At 37.9% G+C, this 14,572-nt stretch overlaps 1 protein-coding gene across 1 annotated transcript in view; it reads right to left on the bottom strand.

Moving 5' to 3' along the window:
• LOC149532409 (coatomer subunit gamma-2-like) overlaps positions 1 to 14,572 on the bottom strand; it is a 102,039-nt gene that overhangs the window by 63,136 nt on the left and 24,331 nt on the right. The window contains exons 2-6 of the mRNA XM_089806936.1: positions 9,703 to 9,800; positions 9,531 to 9,581; positions 9,298 to 9,411; positions 9,004 to 9,204; positions 8,813 to 8,914 (exon numbers count right to left, since the gene is read on the bottom strand). Coding sequence (XP_089663062.1) covers positions 8,813 to 8,914; positions 9,004 to 9,204; positions 9,298 to 9,411; positions 9,531 to 9,581; positions 9,703 to 9,800 — 566 coding nt within the window. The remainder of the gene's footprint in view (positions 1 to 8,812; positions 8,915 to 9,003; positions 9,205 to 9,297; positions 9,412 to 9,530; positions 9,582 to 9,702; positions 9,801 to 14,572) is intronic.

Raw genomic sequence — 14,572 nt, 5'->3', positions numbered from 1 at the left:
AAGAAGGCTAGAAGTATGGAACAAGTAGCCCCGGTAAAAAGGTGCATCACCTAGCAAAGACAAACCATTCTTCAAGAAACCTAAGAGGAATGAAACAAAGGCTAAAAATAAAGATAAATCATTTGCTCCTTTGGATAGAGAGACCTTGAACAATTTAAGGAAGAAAAAACCTTATTTTTATTACAAAGGACCCTATGATATGAACCACGACTGTCCTTTGAGGCCAAAGGGGTTTCCAAATATGTAATATATTATATCAAAATCATTAAAAAGTCTGAATTCTTTACATAACCAGCTGGGCTGGTAAAGTATGGTCATGTTCAAAATGGATAACACATGGAAATCAAAAACAGTGAAACACGGAGATGCATACCAGACTTAATAATAGATGTCCCAGAGTGGAAACGTCTGGTGAACGCAGGGACATATTGGTAATGTCATTGGCTGTCCCCAACTCTTGCAGAAAAAGAGGAGCATTCCAAGACATTTGATACTAATCATGCTAAGCAAGAATCAGAAACGCTACTTTCTTCTAGAATTGATAAGTACAGTAACATTATTTATCATTGGAATTATGGCAAGACATTTTGGTCAAGGAGAAAGATAATGGTAGCTCTATTGGTGTCCTCTGTTGCTGCCATTGCTGCTTTCAAATTGATGGGCACATAATCTTCAGCCTCACCTTTAATCTAGCTTTAAAAAGTGGCAAAGAAATTGATCAAAAATGATTGGGTGGAAGACTAGGGACAGTCATATATTCAATATTTCTATTTATTTCAGGTCATTTTGTAGTTGAACTTGAAACTTGAAACTTGTTGGCTTTTGGCATTTTGATGAAATTTTTATATAATAATTAATATGGCATGTGTTCCAGTTTATTGTTTAGTCATTGTGGCTTATTACAATAATAGATAAGTCGTCTATTATTAGTTAATGGTTATCTATTGTAAATATCTAATTAGCTTTAGTTTGCTTTCGTTTTTTGCTTCCTCTAGAATAGAATGTTTCTATTCTTTACGATCGTTTCCTAAGGAAACATCGTATCATTTTTTTGTATAAATTGACCGTCTGATCTCTGTTAATAACAAGCAAGTATTTTACCAATTACTTTCATAATATGGTATCAGAGCTAATACTTAAACTTTTTTGGAAAAATTTACAATTTCTTCTTAAAATTATTTGTTTAAATTTTTTCAAAAAAAATTCAGTTAATTTCTCTAAAACCTGCCTAGGGTTTTCTGCCTGGAGAAATCCAAATCAGCCAAAACTCGGGTTTGAAAACCCTGTACAAATCATGGTCCATTTTCTTTATCCAAGTATCTACATGGAGCTCGCAGATATTTCTTGGCGTTTTTTTCCCTTGAAAAATCGTGGAACAGAGTCTAGTTTCTTCTGCTACGGCACACAACCTAGTTGTTCCTGGTTGTCGTTTTTAGATGGCTCTGCTCCTGCCGAATCCACATTTTTTTGAGGTCAAACACAGTCGTTTTTAGACGGCTCTGTGTTTTTTAATCAAAACAAACACCTGCCACTGCCAAATCGACCATTTTTCCAAAAAATCAACATTTTTTTGCAAATTCAACCTCCATGGCCGCCAGCTAAATTTTTTGCTCGAAACACTAATTTATGTTCGAAATTTTTTTTTGATTTCAAAATTTTGGTGGGTTTTTTGAGAGCTCAACTGGGTTGTCATCCGTTTTTCTGGGTGCCTCGATTTTTGAGCCAACGGATCTAGAAAACAACATATTCCTTTTGAGTTTTTCGAGCTCTCTTCTGGGTCCCCCTCTGATTTTTCTAGGCCTTTTGTTTCTTGCCTCAAAGAACGTGCCTGCATAGATTTTCACAATTTTTCGTTGAAAAACGTGCCATGGCATCTTTGACAAACATTCTGCTCGAGCATAACTCCAAATTCAATGGTTGAAATTACGGCACCTGGAAGCAGCGGATCATCGCAATTTTTTAATATTGGAACACCAATCAACTTGTTCTGGTTGTTATGAAGCATCCGACTTCTCCTGGTCCTGATCAAGATACATGGGATTTGAGAAATCGAGAGGCAGTGATGCTTCTCAAATTATCTGTGGCTAATGATCAGCTTTCTTAGATTCCATCCGGCAAGACAACTACCGAGATCTGGACACATCTCAAAAGTCTTCATGAGACTTACCATCGGTCACAAGATGGAGGAAGAGAATATTGTGGTTATCACTCTTTGGAGTTTACCAAAATCCTATGAGCATTTTATCGAGACTCTCAACATCACATCTTCTAGTTTTGATTTGAAGTTCACTGATATATGCACACTGCTGCTTCAGCAAAATCGGTGGAAACAACAATTCAGTAGCAGCTCCAGTTCCACCTCCACAGAGCAAACCTTTGTTGCAAAATCCTTTTAGAAGGATAAAGGCAAGTTTCAGCAGCCATCTCGGTAGAACTCTTCTACTCTAGCATCAGATGGTTCTAAAAAGAAGAACATTCAATGCAACTACTACCACAAGTTTGGACACATGAAGGTTGAATATCGAAAACACTTGACCACACAGTCTAAGCAATCAGGTTCGCAGCCCAAAGCAAACAGTGCAGAGCACACTGAGCAGGCGAAATCTGCTTTTTACGCCTTCATGGCTAAAAGACCTGCAGATCATGTGAAGTCGTCTGTCCGGTACATTGATTCAAGTGCTTCTCGTCATTTCACTCACCGCAAAGACTAGTTTACTAACTACCAGCCTTATTTAGACTCTGTTATTTTTGGTGGCAAAGAAGAGTACACAGCTAACAGTAAAGGCAACATTCAGATTCAATTTGTTGGGAGGAATCTCATATTCCTTGATGTGTACTATGTTGCAGGGATGAAACTAAATCTACACTCAGTCAGTCAGTTGTTGCGACATTCTCCACACTTGGCAGTCACCTTCAGTTCACATCAATGCACGATCACTGATCGGACGACTAAGTCTACTATTGCAGTGCGTCTAGAGGATCATGGTCTTTTCAAACTTATTGATTCTAGTGATTCTTAGGACATAGCTATGGCTGCTCGGCAATCTTCTGTCAACACACTTTGGCATTAGTGATATGGGCACTTAGATGTGCATTATATCTCACAGCTTGCTCGAAATGGACTTGTTCTTGGATTGCCAGAGATTCAAACTCAACAGCTTGGAGTTTGTGATGCATGCCAGGCTGGGAAGCAACATCGCACACCTTTCACCACTAGCGATTCATGGTAAGCTTCTCAGGTAATTCAAGGAAAGATGGATCTCTTCCCCTGATCTGCTGTAATTTTATATTTTTAAATTTGTTTTCCCTATTTATTAAAATTTTCTTGCAAAACTAGACAAAAGTTGTAGAAGAGTTTGATTGTTTTATGTTTTTGATGATTTTTCAACAAGTATTAATAGAAGTACAATAACATGAACCAATTCTGAAAATATATTCCAAATACAATCAAAGCAATTTCGCTTCACGCAGATTTTTGAATATAAAACCTAATTTGTAACCAGATGAAGATTTACAATAATATCTAGATGATTACAACCAAGGATAAACCCAAATTGAAGGCATAAAGGAGAAATACAAGCCCAGAAGGAAGCTACGGCCAAGTTCCAGCTCTCTAATGCTGCACGTGGGAAGGAATATGGCTGCCAGGTGCTGCCATATAGCTGCAAAGTGCCCGCACGTAGATAGAATGTCCAAACCCCAGCTAAAATTTTGATTCAATATTGCGTTCTCCAAAAGAAACAATGCACAATCTCCAAGATGCTTCTGACTGCAACAAATCCAAACCACTATTTTGGGGGTTACGTCCCAAACAGGCAAAGCAAGTAGGGTTGGTGTCCCAAGTATTGAAAGCTCAATCAGAGCCCAAATCACAAATCCAAGATGTAATATGTCAATAATGCCTTCGAACTTTGTCTTTACCTCCTTATAACCCACCAAGCTTAGCTCGAACCCTAAAAGTGTCCCCATGTGGCGTTGGGTTATAAAATAATATATTTCTCATTTTTAAAGTGGAAGTATCCAGAAAATGACCTTTTTCCCAATAGAAAGAAATCCATTCACCGAAATACTCCGAGTCAAAAGAGAAATATTTAGAAAAGTTCAAGACCTTTCCAACGAGCTATTACATCAAGGGATATTCACTCAAATGAGGCCAAAAAACCCCTTATTACTCCAAAATGGCTATAACTTAGCCTTATTTAAATTATTAAAATGCCAACTAGGAGAATATTTAAATATATTAAAATATTTCCCAAATAGCGAACTGATAGCCAAAACACCTCTACAAGGTGAAACTGAACTCGTCACCTCCTGTGACTGATGCCAAATAATCTGAAATAACAGACAGTCTCATCCCTCAAAATTAGGGATACTCCAAAAAAATAGGAACGTCTCTGAATCTCCCAAAACTGAAACCATAGAATGATCTCGTAGAGACTCAAGACTATAACCCATCTCCACCTCCTAAAATGTAGGAAACTCCTACAATTAAGGAACTGCTCTCAACTGCCCTCCTATTGTTTGAAACTCCAAATCTGAACACTATATACCCTGACTGGGTCTCTAAACACCACTGTCAACCTACCAGACTCCCTGATAAGCTAACTCTATCGTCTCTGATGTCCACTTTAGAAAGGGGACATGACATTCAACTTGTTCATGCCTATATCTACGGCCTTATGGCCACTCCTTCTGTTCTTGGGTCCAGATATTTTTTTGTTGTTTGTTGATGATTTCAGTAGAAAAATGTGGGTGTATTTCCTTAAAAAGAAATCAGATGCATTTCCTGCATTTCAAAACTTTAAACCTTTAGTTGAAAAAGAGTCTAGGAAATGTATTATTACTCTTAGATCAAACAATGGGGGGGGGGAATTTTGTTCTAATGTTTTCTCCAGCTTCTTAGATATACATGGCATCAAACGCCAGTTAACCACACCCCACACACCACAACAGAACAGTGTAGTTGAATATTGGAACAAGACAATCACCGAGATGGTTCGTTTCATGCTCGAACACAGACATGTTCTGAAACAGTTTTGGGTAGAAACAGTTAACACTACTATTTATCTGTTGAACCGATCACCCACAGTGGCAATCAAAGGTAAAACTCCAGAAGAGGCCTAGTTAGGTCACAAGCCCAGAATCAGTCACCTAAAGATTTTTGGCTCCCTTGCTTTTGTTTGGATCCCTAATGTGTCACACACCAAGTTGGATGCCAAGAGTTAGAAACTCGTGCTTGCTAAATATAGCAGTCTTCACAAAGCCTATCGCCTGATCGATGTTGAGACATCTCGTCTCATCTACAGTCGTGATGTCGTCTTTGATGAGCAGCGAGAACCTTTCATACCTGTTTCTCCTGTTCTTGATCCAACAAACCAGCCTATGCAGGCTCATGATTTGGGAGTTCGGCTCCAATAGCTCCTGCAACTCCAATTATACCAATGATACCTGTACAAACACCTCTGGCTTCTCCTACAAGATCACCTCGCTTTGTAGATGCTTCATTTGAGTTTGATCTAGATTCTTCTAATGAGGATCTTGCTGATCAAGCATCTCCTAGTACTAATGTTGGTCAGTCTCCTATCCGGCCTAAGTGGTGGGCTAAAATGCTTGTTGATCTTCATGATGATGAGCTCATTGATGGGAAAACTGCTCGGAAAAAGAGCAAAACTACAGATTCTATTAACTTTGCTCTCATGGCCAACATTCACAGTGTGTTTGAACCTCAAACATATTCTGAGGCTAAAGGAATTCCAGAGTGGGAACAAGCCATGACATCTAAACACCAAAGTCTGCTAAAGAACAACACCTGGGTCCTCTCTGATCTTCCACTAGGGAAGAAACCCATTGGCTACAAATGAGTCTACAAAATCAAATACAAATCCAATGGTACTTTGGATAAGTACAAAGCTCATTTAGTGGCGAAGGGTTTTTCTCAGTGTCAGGGCATTGATTATGAGGAGACCCTTGCTCCTACTGCAAAGATGAGCACCATCAGATCAATTCTAGCCATGGCAGCACAGTTTGGTTGGAAGGTTCATCAGATGGATGTCAAGAGTTCTTTCCTGAATGGTGATCTCCATGAAGAGGCCTACATGACGCAACCTCCTAGTTTCAAGGTTGCTAGTAAAGACCATCAGGTTCTCGTATTGGTAAAAGCTCTCTATGGCTTGAAGCAGGCCCCTCCGACATGGTACATAAAAATTGATAAGTACCTCAGCGATCAAGGCTTCAAGAGGAGTTCTTCAGACTCAAATCTATACATCAAGACTATTGACAGTGACATCATCCTTCTGGTTATTTATGTGGATGATATGATCATCACTGGCATTTCAACATCTTTGATTCAAGGAATCAAACAGAATTTATGCCAGTCTTTTGATGTGATTGACCTTGGGCTCATGCATTATTGCCTAGGTGTTGAAGTTTGGCAACAATCTTTTGGTATATTCATCTCTCAGTCCAATATGCCAAGGCCATGTTAGACAAATTCCATATGTAGGATTGCAAACCTGCATCTACACCTATGGAGAAAGGTCTCAAGTTATCAACAAAGTCTGATTCTCCTTCCGTTGATACTACATACAGGCAACTAGTAGGTACCCTCATCTACCTCTTTGCTACTAGGCTTGATATCAGCTTCACAGTCAACTATATTTCACATTTTATGACAGCTCCTAAGGCTGATCATTAGATGGCAGCAAAACTTGTGCTTCATTACATGAAGGGCACTTCAGATTATGGACTGCTGTACTCTCAAAGTTCTAATCCTAAACTTAGTGGGTTCACAGATTCAGATTGGGCAGGCTCTGTTGATGATAAAAAGTCAACATCTGAATATGTGTTCAATTTGGGACTCGGTGCAGTCACATGGACCAGTAAGAAGCAGCAGGCAGTTTCTCTCTCTTCTATAGAGGCTGAATACAAAGGGACTGTTAAGGCAAGATGTGAAGTTGTTTGGCTTCGTCAGATGCTTGGGGATATGCAGATGTCACCAACAAGACCGACTACTCTGTTTGTTTATAACGAAGGCGTTATCAAGTTAGCACGAAATCCAGTCTTCCATGAACAAACCAAGCATGTGGATGTTCACTGTCATTACATGCGACAATTGGTTGAAGACGGGAATAGAGATTTGCAATATGTTCCTACCATAGATCAGACTGCAGACATTCTCACCAAGCCTCTTGGTCCTGATAAGTTTGTCAAATTCAAAGGACAGCTTGGTGTTGTGCATAGATAAACCATTAAGGGAGGGTATTACAATAATAGATAAGTCGTCCATATTAGTTAATGGATATCTATTGTAAATATCTAATTAGCTTTAGTTTGCTCTCTTTTTTTTGCTTTCTATAGAATAGAATGTTTCTATTCTTTACGATCGTTTCCTAAGGAAACATCATCTCATTCTTTTGTATAAATTGACCGTCCGGTCTCTGTTAATAACAAGCAAGTATTTTACCAATTACTTGCGTAATATGGCTTTCATCATAGAATGCAATTAAAATATTATGTGTTGAGGTTTTATAATGTATATGATGATTGTCTTATGACTACTCTCATGTTAATATCAGAAAATTTCTATATTTTTTACATTTTTCCTAGTTTCTAATAGTCTCCCCCTGTCGTTCCCCAAAAAAAGGCTCCTTCATGTCCCCATACTTGAACTCATCCCGATGTCCCTGCTCTATCCTGTCCCTGAAACACAGGGTGACTTAGGTAAAAAATGAATTTCATGTGTTGGGCTCACAGTGATCCATGGATTCAAATGTCTAAGAAACCAGTACCAGATATCTAACAGCTGCCCATTTCTTTATGTTTTACTAATACCTTTCATCCTACTATTTAAGAACATAAACAGGGTAATGATAATACCATAATGGCAAAAGCCACAGTAGCATTACATTACATTGCAAACTGATAGTGTAAGTGGAATAAAATTATTTGATTTAAAATGTGAAAGATAATCAGTAAACGGAAAAACGATCAACCATCTGTGCAAATGGAGAAAAAAGTATTCTCATTAATTCTTAACAAACATAGTGCTTAAAAATATAAACAAATATAAAAATAGAATATGTATAATATTGCCAATTACAAATGGTAAACTATGTCTATAACTTAAGACTCAAATATTATAAAAAAGTGTCAAATTCTAAATCAAGTACAATTTCTATTAAGAGTACAATACAACATCAAAAACACAATTCTAACTCTTAGAGTGTAAACAGTAAAAAATAAAGCAAAAAAGAAGGCAGTTTTTTTAAAACCCCGCCAAGAACTGCAGTACATTTAATAATTCTTATGATTTATTTAATAAATTGTGGGTTTTTGGTGAATTTTTCAAAACAAAGCAATTTTTTTTGTATAAACTCCAGTTTCATTAAAAATACCAGCTCAGTGGTCCAACTCAACACAATATCATTGCTACACAGCAAATAACCAACAGTTAATGCCAGTTTTATTTATATTCAATAAACTAATAGTTTTCATGGCCTGTAAGTTCTTAAACCAACAAAAGTTACTTGAAAAAGAAAAGAAATCAGTTTAAACCTTGAAAGAACATGAATGCAGGTAAATCATCCAGTTTTATATGCATGCTGAAAAACAAATAAAATCGCACTGACCAGCCATTGGGCTAAAACTTAGGAAAACACCAAAACAAAGATGCAATCTAAAACTATGCTAGATAAGAGCAAAGCAACTCAACTGGCTTTAGAACTATTGAAGGAAGTCAACATATATACAAATAACTGTGTAAAATCAAATAAACTAGATTTCAGCATGTAAGAATTAGGGTGCGTAATCAAACCTGATGAAGCAAGGCTACTGCATGAAATTGTACAAGAGCAGCACGGGACTGAATTGCTTCTTGTACCTCATTACTCCAACGCTTCACAATATCTGGAGTGGTCTACAAATGCATTGGCAGCAAATTAAGGAGAAAGGTACCTAACTTATGAATTAATTGAATTTGTTGCTGCTGGTGGACTGCAACTATACCTGAAGTAAATGAATTCCACTGACAAGAGCAGCACTGGCGACAACAGGATTTTTATCAACAATGGCTTGTTTTAGATATCTCTCAATTTGACCCAACAAAGCACCATCAGTGATTCTGCATAAAACTCGTAGCGCATTGGCCCTGTACATATCGGTTTTGCTATTCATGTCTTTCATTAATGAACTTGTAACAATAATAACCTGTGAAACATGTCATGAATTTTAAGAAATTTATACTGTTAAAAAATCAGATGATCCAAAGATGTAAAAGACGGGTAATTAACAACCTATCACCTCATCAGCAGAAGGAGAAAGCTCCTTGATGATCAAATAAACCATTCTTCTCAAACCAGTATCCTTAGACTGGAAAAGCTTGGTGACAGCAAAAAAAACTTCTGTAGCTTCAACCTGATACAAACAGGAAACAATCTTTTTAAGTCTCAAGAACTATCTAAAAGCTTCAGAATCCATAAGATCCAGATCATGTAGATGCAAAAAAATATTCAAATAATGATAAACATAGCAACCTTTGTAAAGGTCTCTCCCTGGTTGATCAAATACAAAAGCTTGGTGATCACCTGATTAACATTCCAACAAACGAATTTGAAACCCAATGATAAAATCAGTACCATTCAGCAAAAACAATGCAGAAATTTCACACTAAATTTTTATAATCTAGGAAATGCTCCAAGTGCAAACCTGTGCACAGCGTCTGGCATCCAGTTGAGGATCATTAAAAACACGAGCTTCCTGTAGGACAGCTCCCTTTTCAATGCCAAGAAAGGGAGAGTAATCAGCTGCAAAATGGAAAAAAAAGTCCGATCAAAATCTTTATAGAAGATCACTTGTTGCCAACACAAGATAAACTGTAAGTTTTCATCACAATATTCAGTCTTTGAGTCCATGCTTTTGTCATATAGTTTTGTTGCGACTCTGCTCAATAAAACTGATGTATCATTCGAGCTGGCAGATGTTTTGAGAAATTTATAATTATGGAGTATAGAAATTTTATAATAGTCTTTTAAAAGATAAATTGGCAGGCTAATAGGTGATATTTGAAGCTGACAGGTTTGTTCAGCCTGTTGAAAGTTTCCTTTGCCTACACTGAGACGGTGATTTAAATCCCATCAACTTATTTTGTCATCCACAGACACTAATCTAATTTCTATATTTCTTTCTATATGGTTTATATATGATATTCAAAACTAATAGATAATATGTGTGTACGAGTCTTGTACACCCTATTAAATGCTCTCTTTGTATACTCTAGTTGTAATTTGCTGGCAGTGGACCAGCATCTCTTGCGGGGTTTGCGACATGGCTTAACTGCCTCCTATATCTTCTATAACTCTAAAGGTTATATCGGGCATTAAAAAGTTGATCTTTGGGTGCAACGGCAACCCTAGCTTGTACCAAGTGGTATTACAGCTAGCTCACAGGTTTGAATCTAGGCAGGCCACTGTGAGTGATGCTGGGAGGGGGATTGTTGGCAGTGGGCCAGCATCCCTCACAGGGTTCACAATGGCTTAACCGCCTCATGTGTCTTCTATAAGTCTAGCAGTTGTATTGGGCATTAACATATCGAAGTTTTGGTGCAAAGGCAACCCTAGCTTGTAACATAAGCTACAGTCCCATTGACCTATTCCACCATCTATAGACACCAATATAGTTTTTTTTTCTCTCTTTCTTAACAGAATATTGAACTAAATTCAAATTTAAGATCTGCAAGTTACCACAAGCTGGAGGGCACCTTATAAGATAATCATAGGCATGTTCTATTGGACTCGAGTATTTCTGCAACAGCTCCTTCTATAAATATAGCAGTATGCAGTGCCTAAGGGAGTATGTCAGGCATTAGCCTCGATTAATTTTCTCACAAGGAGTGCCAGGAATAAGACTATTATACAAACATGGCAATAAATCACACTCATTAAGATATGTAATTCTAAATTTCTCCATTGCCAGTAGTTCCCCCTCTCCAAGATAAAAGAAAAATCCATTTGCATCTACGATAATTTTTCAAAATAAAGCTCAAAGATAAAGCCAATACATAATCATATAACTTCCAAATAACCTGACTGCTACAAAAAGTAGGGATCTTTAAGGAAGATGGATGATATATTGGAAAATAAATCACACCAATTAGTACAAAGCAACCATGACCATGCACCAAGCCAATACAACAAGCCCCAAATCAAATGCACAAGTCGCTAATTGGTCAAACATTGCCAAATCACCACATAGGGCCAGGAAGCAGCATCACATCAGGCGTAGTGCGCAACCCATGATGCCTAGTACAAGGGAGGAAGACAAGAATAGGCATGGGCCTATGTTCGTGAAGGAGTGAGTTGAATGCAGGTTATGAAGTCATATAAACTCTAGCAGCACCAATGTGGGAAAACATCCAACATATAAGATGATTACCAAATAAAAGTCATGTCAAAGAGAGTGTAATGCCAATCTGATGTAGAGTAAGGATCGCTTCCATATGATTGATAACATATTTCACAACAACGATGGTTTTCAACCTTCAAATGCAAGTTTCAAACTTTCAAGCACTGGATTTCTCCTTTTATGGCCTAATCTCCCTAGTAGTACTTCGCAACGGGTTTTTCTAGCACATCTTCCAAGGCAGACCCAGTACTCAAATTCTAATTACCATTTAAGTATCTTTGATGCCCCTTGAGAACATATCAAAAATTCAGGTAGGGTTGTTTTGGAACAAAACCCTCAAAAATTGACTGGTATGCTGCAATTAGGCCTAATTAGGTCTGTTTTACAAAGCAACCATATGGTATCTTAACTCCAAACTCCCAATCTTCATTCCAGGTTTCTCAACATGGCTCATGAGATCTGAATATGCATTTTTATCCTCAACTGGAATAATCTCCACATCACTTTTCTTCAAAGCCTTCTGTCTATCTATTCATCTTAAGCCTAGTATATGGATATATTGTTGAAGATAGCTTCAGGAGGCTTACATATGTCTCAAGAAATATGAAGCATTGTTTGAAGAGATTAATTAATTTAACTACTTTTATTTAATAATTGAATAATTAATTATATTAATTATTTAATTATTGTTAATTATTTATCCTATATATGTAAAACTTATTAATTATATTAATCAAAGTAATAACATATAATAAATTAATGTTTATATATATAGAACTTGAAATTGCCATTAGTCTGATATAAAATTCAGCATCCTATCATAGCAGGTTCTGAAGATCATAATCAGACATATAACTTATGCAATTTGAACATTTGATCTCCATTCCTCTGCAAATTCTTTACTGTCACGACGGTGAATGGATTGAAGGTTGAGGATAGGCTAAAAGGTGTCTCAAACTTCAGAGCTTGGAAGTTTAGAATCATATTGGCTCTAGAAGAAAATGACTTGGATAGCTACATTCTAGGAAATATTGATTCACTCATAATGAATCAGAATTATTACTCTCACTTAAATAACTTGAAATGAAATTTGCTTCAACAACTTGAAAAGAAATCTAACTATGTGGAAGTAGAAAACATGCAATAATACCCAATGTTCTTAATCAACATGCCACTTGCAACAATGAAAAAGAGAGCAATTTTGGTATTATTTTCGCAACAATTTCTCCGACCCTTTACAAATGAGCGCAAATGGCCTTTTATAGGGGCCAAAAATACAACTAACGGTGGAGATCAAAACAAGATCAACGATCCAGATTGGATCCTCAAAATCCTAATTAGGGTTGCCACCCCATCAACCAATGAGAAGTTGCCACCTCATCAATGGACGAATAAAAAAAGTGCAAAAAGTGGCAACCAATGAGAAGGCACCAAAATGGTGGCCAATCAAAAATAGACACTTGTCATATTCTAGAAGAAAGGGAAATTGCCACTTGGGCTTACATCAAATGATCTTCTAATATAAATCTTCCTTTTTCTTTCATTTTCTTAGTTAAGGCAATGAACTTAGCTAGCCTTTCATTAACTTCTCCCATAGGAGGACAAGGTGTGTGCTTCGCCTTGAGTTCCGCTGATTTCACCACGCTGTTCGCTGCTTGTAGTATCTTTTCATGATCCTTCTCATATTCCTTCACAAATCCAATAAAAGCACTGAGAGAGGAAAGGGTGCCCAAATGCATCTTCTTGATAGCAACCTTTCCCAACTTATCCAATCTTGATCCGAAATCTGTTTCATTGACATCCTCTTCTCTGATATCCTCAAAATCAAGTGCCACCCCAACGTCACTCATCATGGTTGAGAAGTGTCGACGCTTGGACTGTATCATGCAATCTCGTTATGTATCTCTTCAAGTGTTCTAAATCTGGTAGTCAACGCAACAAACCAAGATTCAACTATACTCAATCCTCTCTCATCGACCAACCTGGCCCTTTGCAAATGTGCCTCTAGTAGCCCAATGAACACCTGTAGCCTAGGAATAGCCAAATCTCTGATGGGAAGGAAACCTTTCCACTCCTCTTTGAATAACCTGAACTTGTCTCTAACGGCCACTAATGACTAGAATGTTGAGATGAAGGAAGGCAAGAAATTTCGCCCATCTTGGATTGTATCATGGACCCAATCCCTGACTTCATGTAGTTGAGCTGATATCTCTCCTGAATTGCTCCCGCTGTCTTGAGGAAGGGCTGCCTGGTGCAGCTGTCGGATGGGCTGGCTATCTCTCCAATATTTGTTCTCACCCTCCAACTTTACTATCCTTTCATTTGCCTTCCTTAACCTTTCTCTGATTGATGCTATACCTTCCTGGACCTCCTCACACTCCATATCATCTGTATTCCTTCCCAAGTTATGTTCTACTATCTCGTATTCTTGGGCCGCAATCTCATTCACTGCCTTGTTGACTGTTGGAATAGCAATCTGAACCTTTCAGTGATCATCATTGTCGCTCCTGATTACCCTTGCCACCGTTCTTGCCATTTGTTTTTGGTTCTCGCTATCACCCTTTTCTATTAACCCTTGTATGTCCTCAGCTGTATGGGCCGCTACTACCTCGCCTCTTGGCATAAGCATTTGTCTTAACCACAGTGGTGCAGTGCATCTCCCCAAAACTGGATTTGGTTCGACTAACAAAGCATCACCAATTGCCTCGGGTTCTTGACTTATTGCCTCGATGTCAATTGGTCCATTTTCTTCTCTACTAGTTTCTTCCATATCATTTCCTTGCTGGTTCTCCGAGAGAGGGGAGTATTCGGTGCTTTCACTATAGCCACTTGATTTCGAATCAAAGCTCACCTCCATCACGGCCCCTTTATCATTCGAATTGACCTCTTGGCCTCTAGCCTCAACTATACTCTCTCTTGATGGCGCTACATGCTGTCTCTTAACTGGAGGCTCTAGATGTTCTTTGCCCTTCTCTACCTCCAAAACTTTCTTCTTGCCATTTCTAATCATTTCTTGTTGCCGGCTATTTCTTTCATTCCTGTGCCCAACTGATTCTGTTTGTCTCTCTTTCTGTTTCATCATCTCATAGGTAAGGGGAATCCTTTGCCTTTGTAGCTTTCTTAGTCCTTCATTATACCATGACTCTGTATGTAAATCCACTACCCTTGTAAGTGC

The sequence above is a fragment of the Cupressus sempervirens genome, chromosome 10, assembly GCF_028749045.1.
Source record: "Cupressus sempervirens isolate cs-2001-9-10 chromosome 10, ASM2874904v1, whole genome shotgun sequence".
In the NCBI taxonomy this organism is placed as follows: Eukaryota; Viridiplantae; Streptophyta; class Pinopsida; order Cupressales; family Cupressaceae; genus Cupressus; species Cupressus sempervirens.
The sequence above is the reverse complement of the archived record's forward strand: the minus strand, read 5'-3'. Positions and strand labels throughout refer to the sequence as shown.